The 16502-nt window shown below is 45.8% G+C and overlaps 1 protein-coding gene across 5 annotated transcripts in view; it reads right to left on the bottom strand.

Moving 5' to 3' along the window:
* MYO5B (myosin VB) overlaps positions 1 to 16502 on the bottom strand; it is a 520179-nt gene that overhangs the window by 71370 nt on the left and 432307 nt on the right. For all 5 annotated transcript variants that reach the window (XM_060236175.1, XM_060236177.1, XM_060236176.1 and 2 more), the window contains exons 25-26: positions 4753 to 4872; positions 1644 to 1781 (exon numbers count right to left, since the gene is read on the bottom strand). In XM_060236175.1, coding sequence (XP_060092158.1) covers positions 1644 to 1781; positions 4753 to 4872 — 258 coding nt within the window. The remainder of the gene's footprint in view (positions 1 to 1643; positions 1782 to 4752; positions 4873 to 16502) is intronic.

The following is a 16502-nucleotide window of genomic DNA, read 5'->3' as shown; positions in this document are numbered from 1 at the left end:
GCAACCCTATGCAATGCTTACCTTACTCTCCTTTAAGCACTATGCCTAAACATTCGTTTGACCCAGTCTTTTAAACTAAGAGCTTTTAAACTAATTCGTTTGACCCAGTCTTTTACGGCCTGCTTCTAGCTTGAGGATCTAACATTTCCGGGGCCTTCAACACTCTTTTCATGGCAACACTGGCTCTAACTCCCTTCATGCAGCACTCATGGAGGACTCCATACTTTGAAACCCACACATTTGGGGGAAAACTGCATATTTCCGCTCACCAGTCATGTTTCAGAGTAGGAATCAACTGTGCCTTGCACAAACGGCTGGGGCATTCCAGACAATGTGGCCTTTTTACTCGCTGCCTTCAAAACATCAAGACTTAAATGCAGGCCTCAAGTTTCCCCCCTGGCCTGGGAAAGAGAATCGATGATGCTTTTGGATTCATGACAGCTTGGAACACAATCGCTGTCAGGCCAATTAACCCGATGAGCGAGATAAATCATTCCTCCATTGATTGCACATTCCATCGATTCAGAGCTTCTCTTCCGGCCAAGGGAGGGCAGAGACAGAATAAAGCAGCGTAATTATTAGTGGATTTACAAATCGGATGGACTCTGAATGGGACAAAAATTGGTGGCTGTGGCCAGGGCTTTTTTTGAAGCAGGAACTCCTTTGCATATTAGGCCACACCCCTCTGATGTAGCCAATTCTCCAAGAGCTTACAGTAGGCCCTGTACGAAGAGCCCTGCAAGCTCTTGGAGGATTGGCTACAGCAGGGGGGAGTGGCCTAACATGCAAAGGAGTCCCTGTTACAAAAAAAAGCCATCAGTATTTAAGAATATCTTCCCATGGGCAAAGCTGTTGGCATTGTCTGAAAATGTAAAGAAGTGAATGCCTTTCTGAGGTTTTGGGATGAGATATTTACCAAGTACCCTGGCTGCAAAAGAAAAATTAGAGCCAAGATTGCCGTTTCAGTAAATAAATTTTATGACTAACTGGTTTTATCTTAGGTGTTTATAATTTTATCCTATATTAATATTCGTAATTATTTAGGTTCACTACGGTTGAGCCTAATGGTAATTGCATTTCTGTAATTCAATATTACTTGCTTTTATAGCTTATCTTGTAACTGATTACTTTTTATGATGCTTTTAGTCTTTTAAAATCGTGACGTTTTTAATTATTGCGATGGCCTTTGGCTGTAAACAATAAATATTTCTGCTGCTTCTACAAAAAAAGCCCCGGCTGTGGCTCAGCAATGGCTCTTTCGCTTCGTGTGCAGAAGGGCCCAAGTTCTACCCCCACCGTTTTTAATAAAACCTGCTGGAAAAGATCCTTCTCTGCAGGGGCGGAATTCTAGCAGGGGCTCCTTTGCATATGAGGCCACGCCCCCTGATGTAGCCAATCCTCCAAGAGCTTACAAGGCTCTTTTTTTGTAAGCTCTTGGAGGATCGGCTGCATCAGGGGGCGTGGCCTAATATGCAAAGGAGCTCCTGCTAGAATTCCACCCCTGCTTCTCTGACTGAGACTCAAGAGAGTCTCTACTTCTCCCACAGGGCTGGATGGCCCTTCAGTGGTCTTCTAGTAGTCTCACAAGCCTACTAATCGATTCACAACCAAGCACCGATCGCAATGATGCGCCAGTTTCTTACCTGGGATTTCTTGTTCTCATTCTCTTTCTTCTCCAGCTGGGTCTGCAGTTTCCTCCTCTCCTGCTCGAGTTCCCTCACTCTCTTCTGCAGCTTCAGGAAGAGGGTCATGTCCATGGCGGCTTTCTCCAAACCAACCTCCTGGGGGGTGGGGGGGGAGGGAAAGAAGGATATTGGTAAACTTAGAAGACTTGAGAAGGCTTCACTTTATTTCACTGCGATAATCACTGAGAACAGATTCGGCTTAGAGGATGCCCAATGCCTACAAAGGCAGTTCCTGGAAGACTGGCTTAAGACTCCTGCGATTTGGAGTCACCCCGTGGCACAGAGTGGTCAGCTGCAGTACTGCAGTCTAAGCTCTGCTCACGACCTGAGTTTGATCCCGGAGGAAGCTGGGTTCAGGTAGCCGGCTCAAGGTTGACTCAGCCTTCCGTCCTTCCGAGGTTGGTAAAATGAGCACCCAGCTTGCTGGGGGGGAAAGCGTAGATAACTGGGGAAGGCCATGGTAAACCACTCCATAAAAAGTCTGCCAAGAGAACGTCGGGATGTGATGTCACCCTAAGGGTCAGTAACGACTCGGTGCTTGCACAGGGGGCTACCTTTTTTCTTTTCTTTTTTTTTGCAGAAAGTAATTCTTTATTCAGAATTTCAAAATTACAATGAATATAACAATAAAAGTTAAATACATAAATATTCACTTGAGATTCATACTTGTAATACAATTAAACTTTTAGCAGATGGCCAGTTAGTGAAATGCCATTAATGAGAGTGACTCCTCTTGTGTCACTGTCTTGAAACAAAGATGCATTCCATCAAAGGAAAGGTTCCCACTTTTGAATGAAGAAGAAGAAGATGAAGAAGATATTGGATTTATATCCCGCCCTGGATTTATATCCCTCGAAGAGTCTCAGAGCGGCTCACAATCTCCTTTACCTTCCTCCCCCACAACAAACACCCTGTGAGGTGGGTGGGGCTGAGAGAGCTCTGACAGAAGCTGCCCTTTCAAGGACAACCTCTGCCAGAGCAGTGGTTGACCCAAGGCCATTCCAGCAGGTGCAAGTGGAGGAGTGGGGAATCAAACCTGCTTCTCCCAGATAAGAGTCCGCACACTTAACCACTACACCAAACTGGCTCGGAATGAGTCCGAGTATATACCTTTCTTAGTTTATATTCAATAATTTTATCCAGTAGGAAATATTCCCACAATTTTAGCACCCACGTGTGAATTGAGGGTGGAGAGGATGACCGCCACGGAAGAGAAATGGTGTATTTAGCTGCAGTAAACATTATAGAAATTAAACCTGGTCTGGCTTTTACCTTTACCTTGTACCTCTCCTCCTAAAAAGGACATATGAAGCTGCCTTATACTGAATCAGACTCTTGGTCCATCACAGTCAGCACTGTCTACTCAGACTGGCAGCTGCTCTCCAGGGTCTCAGGCATGAGGTCTTTTCACACCACCTGTCGCCTGGTCCCTTAAACTGGAGATGCCGGGGATTGAACCTGGAACCTTCTGCCTGCCAAGCGGATGCTCTACCACTGAGCCACGGCTGCTTCCTTTTTGGATACTTGGGATTCTAAACGGAGATGTCAGGGACTGAGCCTTCTGCATGCCAAAGAGCCGCTCCGCCGCCAAGTTGCTTGCCCCTCAGCCATCCTCGACCAAAGAAAACGCACAAATCCCTTTCTGCATCGCTGTGCCCTGAATCGTTGATTATGCTCAACATGTATGCAGACTAGTAATCCATTCTAGAGAATGCAATGAAACAAAAAAACCCAGTCCTCCAGAAGGGAGCTTTGAAAGGAAGGCTTGGAGCGCCCCTCCGAAAGGAAAATTATGAAATGTATTATTAACCAGCAGCTTTATTATTAATCATTGTTAAATAGTGCTCTGCGGGTGCAGCCTTAAGTGTTTACTAAAAAGTGCGTGTTTACAACATTAATCCTTTCTAATTGGCTTAATTAAAGACATAAACACAGAATGACTTTATCAAGGCGAGGCTGAGGGGCTTGACGTTGGCAGCTCCCTACATAATTAGCTCTGGTGTTGCCATAGCTCAAGATGCACAATAGTCACACTTTGAGATCGGGCCCCTCCGTTGCCTCCCCCATTTATCCGGAGCCAAAGAGGGCATAAATAAGAGCTGTCAAACATGCAGGCTGAGGGCCGGATCAGGCCCCCAAAAGGGCTCCTATCAGGCCTGCAAGCAACTTGATGTCATCTGCTTCCTTCTCTCTCCCTTGCTTCCTTCTGCATCACAGCTTGCTTTGCCAGGCTTGCTCAATCGCACAGGACCTACAGAGTAAAGGCTCTGTTTTCTCCACTGACTGACCAGCACATGAGCAACTTATGTACAAGAGCTCACAATGCCCAGCCGTTTCATGTTTTCCCCTAGGTCTTAGGATCAAAGTGTTGACCATAAGATTGCTGTAATGAATGTTGATAAATCAACAGTAGGTTTGCAACTTGCAGACACACACCTGAACAGCATACTCAAGATTGCTGCAGCACAGACATTGCCTCCAGATTTTAATGCAATAATTCAGAGCAAGAGTTGTCAGTTATCAGAGACTGTTAAATAAACAAAACATTAAAAAGGTAAAGGTAGTCCCCTGTGCAAGCACCAGTCGTTTTCAACTCCGCGGGGACGTCGCATCATGATGTTTTCACGGCAGACTTTTTATGGGGTGGTTTGCTATTGCCTTCCCCAATCATCTACACTTCCCCCCCAGCAAGCTGGGAACTCATTTTACCAACCTTGGAAGGATGGAAGGCTGAGCCGGCTACTTGAACCCAGTTTCCGCTGGGATCAAACTCAGGTTGCAAGCAGAGAGCTCAGACTGCAAACATTGCAGGAGTGCTAATCTTTGAAGCACATTTAATTTTAAGGTGTTTTTTTTTTAAAAAAAATCTTTAATTGTGTTTGTCTGCGTCCTTTATAAAGTTTATATCTCTGCTACCAGGCGTTACATTTTACGAAACACATGGCCTGGCCCAGCAAAGTCTCATTTATGTGAGATCCAGCCCTCATAACAAATGAGTTCGACACCCCTGGCATAAATCTTCCCCCGCTGTCCACTGCTAGGCCTTCCCAGGCTCTCATTTCCTTACCTCCACTTGCTGGATGGCATCTTCTGTGTCCCCAACCTCAGATGTAGAAATTGATGGGTAGTTGGAGTCTGATTCAAGGCTGCTTTGGTTAGATGGGTTTCTTCTGTGCCCGGGGGTTTGCTATCCAAAAAAAAAAAGAGAGAGAAAGAGTTTTGTCAGGACTAGGGGATGTAATGCAGATTGCTTTTCGGAAGAATCCCGGTGGGTTCACACCCAGCAAAAAGTTATGTTATTGGAATGGGTAGCTGATGTGCCTTTCGCAGAAGACCGGTTGTGTCAGTACAGCCAGGGGTCGTTTTGTAGAAAAATAGGTGGTGGAGCTTGCTAGCATAACTCATAAGCATATGCTGCCCTCCCCCCAGCCAAAGCAACCCGATGCAAGAAAGGAGAGCCCCAAGTGAGCGAGGCCTGCTTGGGCTGGCTAGAGATCCAGCCAGCCCAAGCAGGCCTTGCTCACCTGGGGCTCTCCTGGACCACCACCACCCAGTCAAAAGGCCAGCAAGCCACCCGCTGCCCAAAATCACATAAGAAGCAGAGAAAGGGTGGCGGGGGCTTCTCCAGGGTTAATGAGGGCTGCTGGGGGCATGGCAAAGCCCCTGATGGCTGGCTGGCTGCCCGCTCTCCTAATTGAGGGATTGTTATGTAGCTGCACCTACTATCCAATGGACAAGGTAGGTAGGTGGGGAGGAGGAGGGGCATCAGAAAGGTTCAGGAGCTGCGCTCCTGTGAGCTTCTGCTGAATTCAAGGCCTGAGTACAGCACAAGTTTTGCGGCAATGCAGCAAAAGACGCAGAAGGATGTAATACCACGTCCCCCAAATTCAGTTCTCTCAGGACTCCTGGCTTTCTTGCTAGGGGTTCCCACTGAGATTCCAGCTCTTATAGAAGCAAAACAACATGTGCAAATTAAGAAAAAAAGCCACTATTTTTGTTTGCAGGAAATTGCCAAACGATGCATTATTTTACTAGTAGAAATGGGTCCAAAAGACATGTGAGGCTTGACAATCAATAACCCTTTTTGTACGGTTTCTTTTGGAGAAAGACGTTCTCTTTTGGTCTTAGCTCGTCTCATGAGGTTGGTGAAAAGTTTCAAAAGTGTTGTAGACATTGTTTATTTATTCAGAATGTTTCTAGGCTGCCTCTTCAAAATCTGGTCGCTTACCATTCAAAACACAAACAGCATAAGCACACAAATGGCATCATAGAACAGCATAAGCACACAAATGGCATCATAGAATCCTAGAGTTGGAAGGGACCTCCAGGGTCATCTAGTCCAACCCCCTGCACAATACAGGAAACTCACAAACACTTCCCCCTAAATTCACAGGATCTTCATTGCTGTCAGATGGCCATCTAGCCTCTGTTGAAAAACCTCCAAGGAAGGAGAGCCCACCACCTCCCAAGGAAGCCTGTTCCACTGAGGAACCGCTCTGTCAGGAAGTTCTTCCTTATGTTGAGCTGGAAACTCTTTTGATTCAATTTCAACCCATTGGTTCTGGTCCTACCTTCCAGGGCCACAGAAAACAATTCCACACCATCCTCTATAGGACAGCCCTTCAAATACTTGAAGATGGTGATCAAATCACCTCTCAGCTGCCTCCTCTCCAGGCTAAACATCCCCAGCTCCTTCAACCTTTCCTCAGAGGACTTGGTCTCCAGACCCCTCACCATCTTCATCGCCCTCCTTTGGACCCGTTCCAGCTATCCATAAAACAGAAGCAGGCCATTAAAAAGCTGGTAAGGCAGAACTCCTAATTTGGTGCAGTTTGGAGCCAGTTTGGTGTAGTGGTTAAGTGTGCGGACTCTTATATGGGAGAACCGGGTTTGATTCCCCACTCCTCCACTTGCACCTGCTGGAATGGCCTTGGCTCAGCCATAGCTCTCACAGGAGTTGTCCTTGAGAGGGCAGCTGCTGTGAGAGCCCTCTCAGCCCCACCCACCTCACAGGGTGTCTGTTGTGGGGGGAGAAGATATAGGAGATTGTAAGCCGCTCTGAAGCTCTGATTCAGAGAGAAGGGCAGGGCATAAATATGCAGTCGTCTTCTTAAAAAACAAAATAAAAAGCTGTGTTTTAACCTGGTAGCTAAAAGAAAGTAAAAGAGGTGCCAAGTGAGCCTCAAGGGCGTTCCAAAGGCAAAGGGCTGCCACGGAAATGTCCTGTTTCTTGGATTGTCAGCTCTGGGTTGGGAAATTCCTGGAGATTTGTGGGTGTAGCCTGGAGAGGGCAGGGTTTGTGGCGGGGAGGGATCTCAACGGGGTACAATGCCACAGAGTCCATCTTCCAAAGTGGCCATCTCTCCCAGGTTCTCTGGAGATCAATTCCAATAGCAGGAGCTCTCCTGGTGCTATCTGGAGGTTGGGAACCCTACCTTTCAACCTATCTCTGTTGAAGAACATGGGTTACCCATTCTACTCAAGGGGCAGTCTCTGAGAGTCCCTTTGTAATCATGGCATCAGTCTGTTCTGGACAGGGTTGTACATAGGGGAGGGATGGTGGCTCAGTGGTAGGGCATCTGCTTGGTAAGCAGAAGGTCCCAGGTTCAATCCCCGGCATCTCCAACTAAAAACGATCCAGGCAAATAGGTGTGAAAAACCTCAGCTTGAGACCCTGGAGAGCCGCTGCCAGTCTGAGTAGACAATACTGACTTTGATGGACTGAGGGTCTGATTCAGTAGAAGGCAGCTTCATATGTTCATACATGTCTTAAAAGAAGGACAAATAAAGGTGCTGGCTATTGCCCAGAGCCATCTGGAATCAAGATAGAGAAAGATTGCCTACTCCTATCTATGCCTACCAATCAGTTAAGCTGCCCTAGAGAGTCATGTGCCAAACCTTCCTGGGGTGGGTGCTGGCTGCTAAGAACAGGGCCTTCTCTGTGTTGGTGCCTTCTTTGCAGAGGACCGATTTCGCACTCACCTTACGCCGCTGTCACTTTTGTCTTCTTAGCGCGGCGTCCTTCGGATTTCCCACTATCTCTGCCAGGGCTGCAGCAAACAGTGCGGTTTTCGCACTGCAAACAGAAACTGGTTTTTAGCGGTTTCAGTTTGCTGCGCGAAAACCGCAATGTTGGCTGCAGCCCCGGCGCAGATAGTGGGAAATCCGAAGGACGCCGCGCTGAGAAGACGAACGTGACAGCGGTGTAAGGTGAGTGCGAAATCAGTCGATCTCTCTCTCCAAAGATAGTCTGTTCAATTTGAAGAAGCAAGAACCGAAAAATATTTATGTTCTCCCAGGTTTATAGTTGATTTTGCTTTCTCCCTGCCTTTCTGGGGGGGGGGGGGGGGGGTCCCTGTTCCCTGTTGTTGTGCTGGTTTTATGGCTGTCATTCTCAATTCATTGCTATGCTATTAAGTATTTATGGCTTGTTATTTTATTTTCATACATCTTTACTGACAGCTTCCTCAGGAGATGCCTTAGGAGGGTTAGAAATCGCTTCAAATTGGGATGAACCAATTATGACCTTTTTCATTATGCATGTATTTGTTTATGAGAATATCCATCCTGGCTATTCTCTTGGCCACTTTCCGCATTTCGTTTGGCTTCTTTCGCCGCATTTGTAAGATATATGATTCTGATGTGAAAAGAACTAACGGTCTTATTGTCAAACCCAGTTTGGTGTAGTGGTTAAGTGTGCGGACTCTTATCCGGGAGAACCGGGTTTGATTCCCCACTCCTCCACTTGCACCTGCTAGCATGGCCTTGGGTCAGCCATAGCTCTGGCAGAGGTTGTCCTTGAAAGGGCAGCTGCTGTGAGAGCCCTCTCCAGCCCCACCCACCTCACAGGGTGTCTGTTGTGGGGGAGGAAGGTAAAGGAGATTGTGAGCCACTCTGAGACTCTTCGGAGTGGAGGGCGGGATATAAATCCAATATCTTCTTCTTCTTCTTCTTTGCTCAGAAAAGAGACACCATAATTTCATTTTGAGAAATCCCCAAAATCACCTCAATCTCCCAAGCATCCAGAGAGGGAAATTTTCCCAAAATGCCGTTCTCTTCTCTATCTTTAGAAAAAGAAGACTGCAGACTTACACCCCGCCCTTCTCTCTGAATCAGAGTCTCAGAGCAGCTCACAATCTCCTATATCTTCTCCCCCCGCAACAGACACCCTGTGAGGTGGGTGGGGCTGAGAGAGCTCTTATAGCAGATGCCCATTCAAGGACAGCTCCTAGGAGAGCTATGGCTGACCCAAGGCCATTCCAGCAGGTGCAAGTGGAAGAGTGGGGAATCAAACCCGGTCCTCCCAGATAAGAGTCCGCACACTTAACCACTACACCAAGCTGCCCTTTCAAAGACAACCTCTACGAGAGCCATGGCTGACCCAAGGCCATGCCAGCAGCTGCAAGCGGAGGAGTGGGGAATCAAACTGGATTCTCCCAGATAAGAGTCCGCACACTTAACCACTACACCAAACTGGCTCTCACCAGCTATGATCTGGCTGGTATGCATTGTGGGCTTATTAGCAAGGCTGTGGCTCAATAGAAGAGCCTCCGATTTGCATGCAGGAAGTCCCAGGTTCAATCCCTGGCATCTCCAGTTAAAACAGCCCAGGCAGTAGGTGATGTGAAAGACCTCCGCCTGAGACCCTGGAGAGCTGCTGCCAGTCTGAATAGACAACACTGACCTTGAAGGACCGAGGGTCTGATTCAGTATAAGGCACCTTCACGTGTGAACATTTAAACCAAAACCGAATAGTCGCAAAACGTGGCATCATTTGTACTTTAAAAGTTGTTAAGACCAAAGAGAATTTAAAGCGGCAGGGAACGCATCAAGATGCCATCGTTATTTCACATGGTAACTAGAAATGCAGCTTTAAACCATATGATTTGGCACCAATTCCCACCACACCCCGACCCCCAAACAGATCCAGGCTTGAATATGTGCAACATCACAGAGCAATCATCTCCTCTAGCAGGACTTTTTTTTTTAGAAAAAGCTCAGTAGGAACTCATTTGAATATTAGGCCACACCTCCTGCCATCACCATGGTTTTGCACAGGACTTTTTGTAGAAAAAGTCCACCAGGAACTCATTTGCATATTAAGCCACACCCCTGATGCCAACCCAGCTGGAACTGCGTTCCTGTACATTCCTGCTCAAAAAACAGCCCTGTCCTCCAGCACAAAGAATAGTCTATTTGCTTCTCTATGCTTCTTTCTGTAAGTGCTGAGTGTGCCTGCATTCTCGTCCTGCACTAGAAAATGGCAATGGTGTCTCCAAGAATGTGGTGGCAGCTACATGCCTAAATGGATTCAAGAGGGAACTGGGTAAGCAGAGGTCCATCTGTGGCTATTAGCCAAAGGATATAGATGGAACTCTGTCTGGGGCACTGATGCTCTGTATTCTTCGTGCTTGGGTGGGGGGGAGAAACAGTGGGAGGGCTTCTAGTGTCCTGGCCCCACTGGTGGACCTCCTGATGGCACCTGGGTTTTGGCCACTGTGTGACACAGCGTGTTGGACTGGAGGGCCACTGGCCTGATCCAACATGGCTTCTCTTATGTTCTTAAGAGCAGAGGTCCATGAGTGGCTATTAGCCACCAGGTATAGATGGAACACTATGTCTGGGGCAGTAATGCTCTGTATTCTTGGAGCTTCGGGGGGGGGCACAGTGGGAGGGCTTCTAGTGTCCTGGCCCCACTGATGGACTTCCTGATGCAACTGGGGTTTTTGGCCACTGTGTGACACAGAGTGTTGGACTGGATGGGCCATTGGCCTGATCCAACAGGGCTTCTCTTATGTTCTTATGTGACACAGAGTGTTGGACTGGATGGGCCATTGGCCTGATCCAACAGGGCTTCTCTTATGTTCTTATGTGACACAGAGTGTTGGACTGGATGGGCCATTGGCCTGATCCAACATGGCTTCTCTTATGTGACACAGAGTGTTGGACTGGATGGGCCATTGGCCTGATCCAACAGGGCTTCTCTTATGTTCTTATGTGACACAGAGTGTTGGACTGGATGGGCCATTGGCCTGATCCAACATGGCTTCTCTTATGTGACACAGAGTGTTGGACTGGATGGGCCATTGGCCTGATCCAACATGGCTTCTCTTATGTTCTTATGTGACACAGAGTGTTGGACTGGATGGGCCATTGGCCTGATCCAACAGGGCTTCTCTTATGTTCTTATGTGACACAGAGTGTTGGACTGGATGGGCCATTGGCCTGATCCAACATGGCTTCTCTTATGTTCTTATGTAAAAAAAAGCCTTGTGCCTTGCACAGGTTTCTCCTGAGCTGGCAAAGCAGTATTGGCCAGGAAAATCTATTTATGTGACTTTTGTATTAAAGTGTCTTTGAATAAACACAGTGTATATATTCTCAGTATGTCATAACAACATAAGAGAAGATGCAGATGCAAAGGTGAAAGAAGAAGACGACTGCAGATTTATACCCCGCCCTTCTCTCTGAATCAGAGACTCTGAGTGGCTTACAATCCCCTACATCTTCTCCCCCACAATAGACACCCTGTGAGGTGAGTGGGGCTGAGAGGGCTCTCACAGCAGCTGCCCTTTCAAGGATAACTCTTGTGAGAGCTATGGCTAACCCAAGGCCATTCCAGCAGATGCAAGTGGAGGAGTGGAGAATCAAACCCGGTTCTCCCAGATAAGAGTCCACGCACTTAACTACTACACCAAACTGGACTCAAAACCCACTTAAGAGGCCATCTATCAGGAGTGTCAAACATAAGGCCAGAACTGGCCTGCCCTGGGCTCTTACCCAGCCTTCAAGAATCTGATATGTACGGAAATGTAAGGTACTCCCCCCTTTTAGGGTTTCCCTTGGGGGAAAAACCTAGTCTTGCACATTACTGAATACGTTTACTGGAGTTTTTGTGGGTTCCCCAGTAAATTAATTGCTTTTACGCAAGGAATCCATATATCATTAGCTGAAGAAAAGATAGAAGAGATTGTATTTATACTCTGCCCTTCACTTGGGGTCTCAGAGCCGCCTACAATCAACTTTCCCTTCCCCTCCCCACTCTGTGAGGTAGGTGGGGTTGAGAGAGCTCTGACTGAAACTGCTCTTGAGAGAACAGCTTTGACAGAGTTATGACTGACTCAAGGTCACTCCAGTAGCTGCAAGTGGAGGAGTGGGGAATCAGACCTGGTTCTCCCAGATTAGAGTCCACGCACTTAACCGCAACACCAAGCTGGCTCTGCAGAGAAGTAGGGCTCCCCCCTGCTATTTTTCCCAAGCTGAAGTTGGGTTTGCATGTGTCGTTTATAAAGCTTATATCTCTGATATCTGACATTATATTTTCTGGCATAAATGGCCCAGCCCCACAAAGTGACATTTATGTCACATCTGGCCCTTGTAACAAATTTGACACCTGCTTGACATCTTTCAAAGGTTAAGTTGGGTGAAGCTAGCACACATTTGTCAGTACAGTAAATCAAAATAGTCATAACATAAGGGCGCCAAATTACATAATACTCAGGGCTTTCTTTGTAGCAGGAACTCCTTTGCCTATTAGGCCACACACCCCTGATGTAGCCAATCCGTACAGGGCTCTTAGTACAGGGCCTACTGTAAGCTCCAGGAGGACTGGCTACATCAGGGGTGTGTGGCCTAATAGGCAAAGGAGTTCCTGCTACAAAAAAAAGCCATGATAATACTTTTTAACAAACTCACAACAACACTGGGGAGTGTAATTTTTAAGAGAGCCAGTTTGGTGTAGCGTTTAAGTGTGTGGACTCTTATCTGGGAGAACCGGGTTTGATTCCGCACTCCTCCACTTACAACTGCTGGGATGGCCTTGGGTTAACCATAGCTATAACAGGAGTTGTCCTTGGAAGGGCAGCTGCTGGGAGAGCCCTCTCAGCCCCACCTACCTTACAGGGTGTCTGTTGTGGGGGGAGAAGATATAGGAGATTGTAAGCCGCTATGAGTTTCTGATTTAGAGAGAAGGGCTGCAGTCCTTCTGCTGCAGTCTTCTTCTTCAACCTGCAGGGCCTGATTCACCTCAGAACCAAGCTCTGCGGGAAAGCAGTGCTCCACTCCTCTCCCCCAGGCTCTTTTCTCCAGGCCGAAACTGTCCTGGTGGAGAGTAATTTCATAACTTTGGAGCCACAGATGGAATATCAGAAGGTATGTAAAAAACTCCTAACTGGGCTGTTTCAGCTTTGGAAAATCGTGCAGTGGGGGAAGGCAGGAGCTGCTCTCCCCCCCACCCCATTGCCACAGTTCTGAGCCAAACAGGTCCCCCACACGTTTTAGAAAGGACATTATTCACAGCCGCTGCAGGGTTGTGAGGAAAGAGAGTAGAGTCTGGGAAAACTTGGACCTGACTCATTAAGTAATGCCTTGTGCATTTGGCCCCCAGAGAGGTGTTCCTGGATTCTCATGGGGGAGGAGCACACAGCTCTCACCCATATTTATGCAGGAACAGTGTTTTTGTTTTTGTTTTAATCTGTCCTGCAGCTTAAAAAAAAATCTGTCTACAAAATGGCACTGCCTACGTGGCTGGCCATAGACCCCGGCAGCTTAACAATGGTACAATTTGCTCTATGGAAGAATGTCCCCCTCCTGGAAATTTGCCAGAAACCACACCTGGAAATCTTCCAGGGGAGGGACGGTGGCTCAATGGTAGAGCATCTGCTTGGTAAGCAGAAGGTCCCAGGTTCAATCCCCGGCATCTCCAACTAAAAAGGGTTCAGGCAAGTAGGTGTGAAAAACCTCAGCTTGAGGCCCTGGAGAGCCGCTGCCAGTCTGAGTAGACAATACTGACTTTTATGGACCCCTGAGGGTCTGATTCAGTATAAGGCAGCTTCATATGTTCATATATGTTCATATTTAGGGGTGGAATTCTAGCAGGAGCTCCTTTGCATATTAAACCACACACCCCTGATGTAGCCAATCCTCCAAGAGTTTACAAGGCTCTTTTTTGTAAGCTCTTGGAGGATTGGCTACATCAGGGGTGTGTGCCCTAATATGCAAAGGGGCTCCTGCTAGAATTCCACCCCTGTATATATTTCATGTGTAAGTGGGTGCTGCCAGGACTTTTTTTGCAGAAAAAGCCCAGCAGGAACTCATTTGCATATTAGGCCACACCCCCTGACACCAAAGCCGGAACTATGTTCCTGTGCGTTTCTGCTCCCCCCCCCCCAAAAAAAAAGCCCCTGATGCTGCAGTATAAGGGAAATGTTTCTTTTTAGCTTTCCCCCTGTTTATTATAAGCTGTGTGTTCCAACAATAACGTAAAAGTAAAGGTAAAGGTAGTCCCCTGGTGCAAACACCAGTCGTTTTCAACTCTGGGGTGATGTTGCTTTCACGTTTTCCAGTTTTAAAGTTTTATTGATTTTCCAGAATAAAGAAAAGGGAAAGGGAAACGGGACGTAAAGATTAAAGTTATCATTAACAATACGTTTGTAATCCAGTCTCCATGTTGACATGTCTTTCAGATAAAATATCACTAATACATTGTTATTCATTTTGCATCATATACTGCTCTATAAAAATTACAAAAAGTTACAAAAATTGTAAATCGTCTATTAACTTTCTATCTAACCATGTTGGATTACTTTTCCACATTTTAATATATATCATAGTAAATGAGAACAAGAGAGTAGCAGTTCACACCAGTGTCCCTTAAACGTCTAACCACAAATATAGTTTCTCCCAGTGTTTCCTTGCATCTTCCTTAGATTTTTCGGCCATCAACTGGGATAAATAGTCTATCTCTGCCGTTTCCAAGATTCTCCCTATCAAGTCCGATCTCTTAGGGATTTCTTGAAGCTTCCATATCTGTGCCAGAAGAATCCTAGCTGCTGTATTGATATGAGCTATTAAATGTCTCATCTCTTTTGTATAATTACTGGGATATATATTCAATAAAAATCGTTCTGGCTTAAATTGAATCTGTGTCGTCAGAATTTTCTGTAGAAGTTGATGGACCATCTTTCAGTATTTTCCCACCACCTCACAGGTCCACCACATGTGGTAAAATGACCCCACATGTTTCATACATTTCCAACACTTTTTGGACATATTACAGTACATTTTGGTCAATTTCTGAGGAGTTACATACCACCTATAGAACATTTTATACAAATTTTCTTTAAAGGCTACTAATTTGGTTAATTTGATGTTAGATTTCCATAAAGTCTCCCATTCATCTAACATTATATTGTGACCCACATTCTTGGCCCATTGGACCATACAGTCCTTTACGATCTTGTCTTGCATTTTCATCTGTAATAAGTAAGAATACAGTTTCAAAATCAATCTCTCTTGAGGACCTAAGAAGATTTTGTCAAAAGGGTGCTGTTCCGTGTTGAAACACGTTGTCTTATCTTTAGCATATCTAGATTCTATTTGTAATCTCATCCACCAGCCTATTCTAATATCAATATCTTCTAGCTCCTCCTTCATTTTCAGTTGGTTATCTTTTTTTCAGTAGTTCTTCATATCTGTAACTCTGGTTTGGTTTTAAAAGGTTTGGTGGTATAAAAGCTTCCACTGGAGATACCCATTTTGGGGTTTTCCGATAGATTCTTGGTTTTATTCAAATGTCATACAAGGATTTCTGGAACCAATGGTTCTTAAAGTAAGAGTGTCCTTCTAGCTTTTGGTACCAGAGATAGGCATGCCAACCCAGGGTGAGATCATGACCTTCTAGTAGTAATTGCCTTCTATCATTCAACATGACCCATTCTCCCACCCATGACAACACTGAAGCTCCATAATATAGTTGCCAATCTGAAAGACCTAGGCCAGCTCTTGATTTAGAGTCTTGTAATATTTTTAGTTTAATTCTTGGTTTTTTCTTTCTCCAGATGAACTCAGATATCAGTTTATTCAATTCTTGAAAAAAGCATTAGTTAATAAGACCAGTATAGTTTGAAATAAAAATAACAATCTTGGTAAAATGTTCATTTTTATCATGACAATTATTCCCATTAGTGATATATTCAAATCTTGCCATTTTTCCAAGTCTTTTTTAATTTCTTTAAAAAGTTTGTCATAGTTATCCATTTTTAATTTGATGTTAGATTTCCATAAAGTCTCCTATTCATCTAACATTATATTAGATGCACATCTCAGAGAGGTCTGAGGGAGAGCAGAACTGAGACAAGCTGAGACAGCTGAGTTGTGGTAGCTGGGGAGCTGCTGTTTGTTTGGTTAAGCGGGCTGAAGGTGAAGGTGATTGAAAGCGATTGTTGCTGATTGCTGCTGATTGCTTAGGTGTAGCTGTGCTCCCCACCCTCTTTGCATTTTAAGCTGCGCCTTGCCAAAGGGTCCCATGCTCTTTAACTTGTTCATAAATGATTTGGAGTTGGGAGTGAGAAGTGAAATGGCCAAGTTTGCAGATGACACTAAATTGTTCAGGGTGGTGAGAACCAGAGAGGATTGTGAGGCACTCCAAAGGGATCTGTTGAGGCTGGGTGAGTGGGCATCAACGTGGCAGATGAGGTTTAATGTGGCCAAGTGCAAAGTAATGCACATTGGGGCCAAGAATCCCAGCTACAAATACAAGTTGATGGGTTGTGAACTGGCAGAGACTGACCAAGAGAGAGATCTTGGGGTCGTGGTAGATAACTCACTGAAAATGTCAAGACAGAGTGCGATTGCAATAAAAAAGGCAAACGCCATGCTGGGAATTATTAGGAAGGGAATTGATAACAAATCAGCCAGTATCATAATACCCCTGTATAAATCGATGGTGTGGTCTCATTTGGAGTACTGTGTGCAGTTCTGGTTGCCGCACCTCAAAAAGGATATTATAGCATTGGAAAAAATTCATAGAAGGGCAAC

This window comes from Heteronotia binoei, chromosome 4, assembly GCF_032191835.1.
Source record: "Heteronotia binoei isolate CCM8104 ecotype False Entrance Well chromosome 4, APGP_CSIRO_Hbin_v1, whole genome shotgun sequence".
NCBI lineage: Eukaryota > Metazoa > Chordata > Lepidosauria > Squamata > Gekkonidae > Heteronotia > Heteronotia binoei.
The sequence above is the reverse complement of the archived record's forward strand: the minus strand, read 5'-3'. Positions and strand labels throughout refer to the sequence as shown.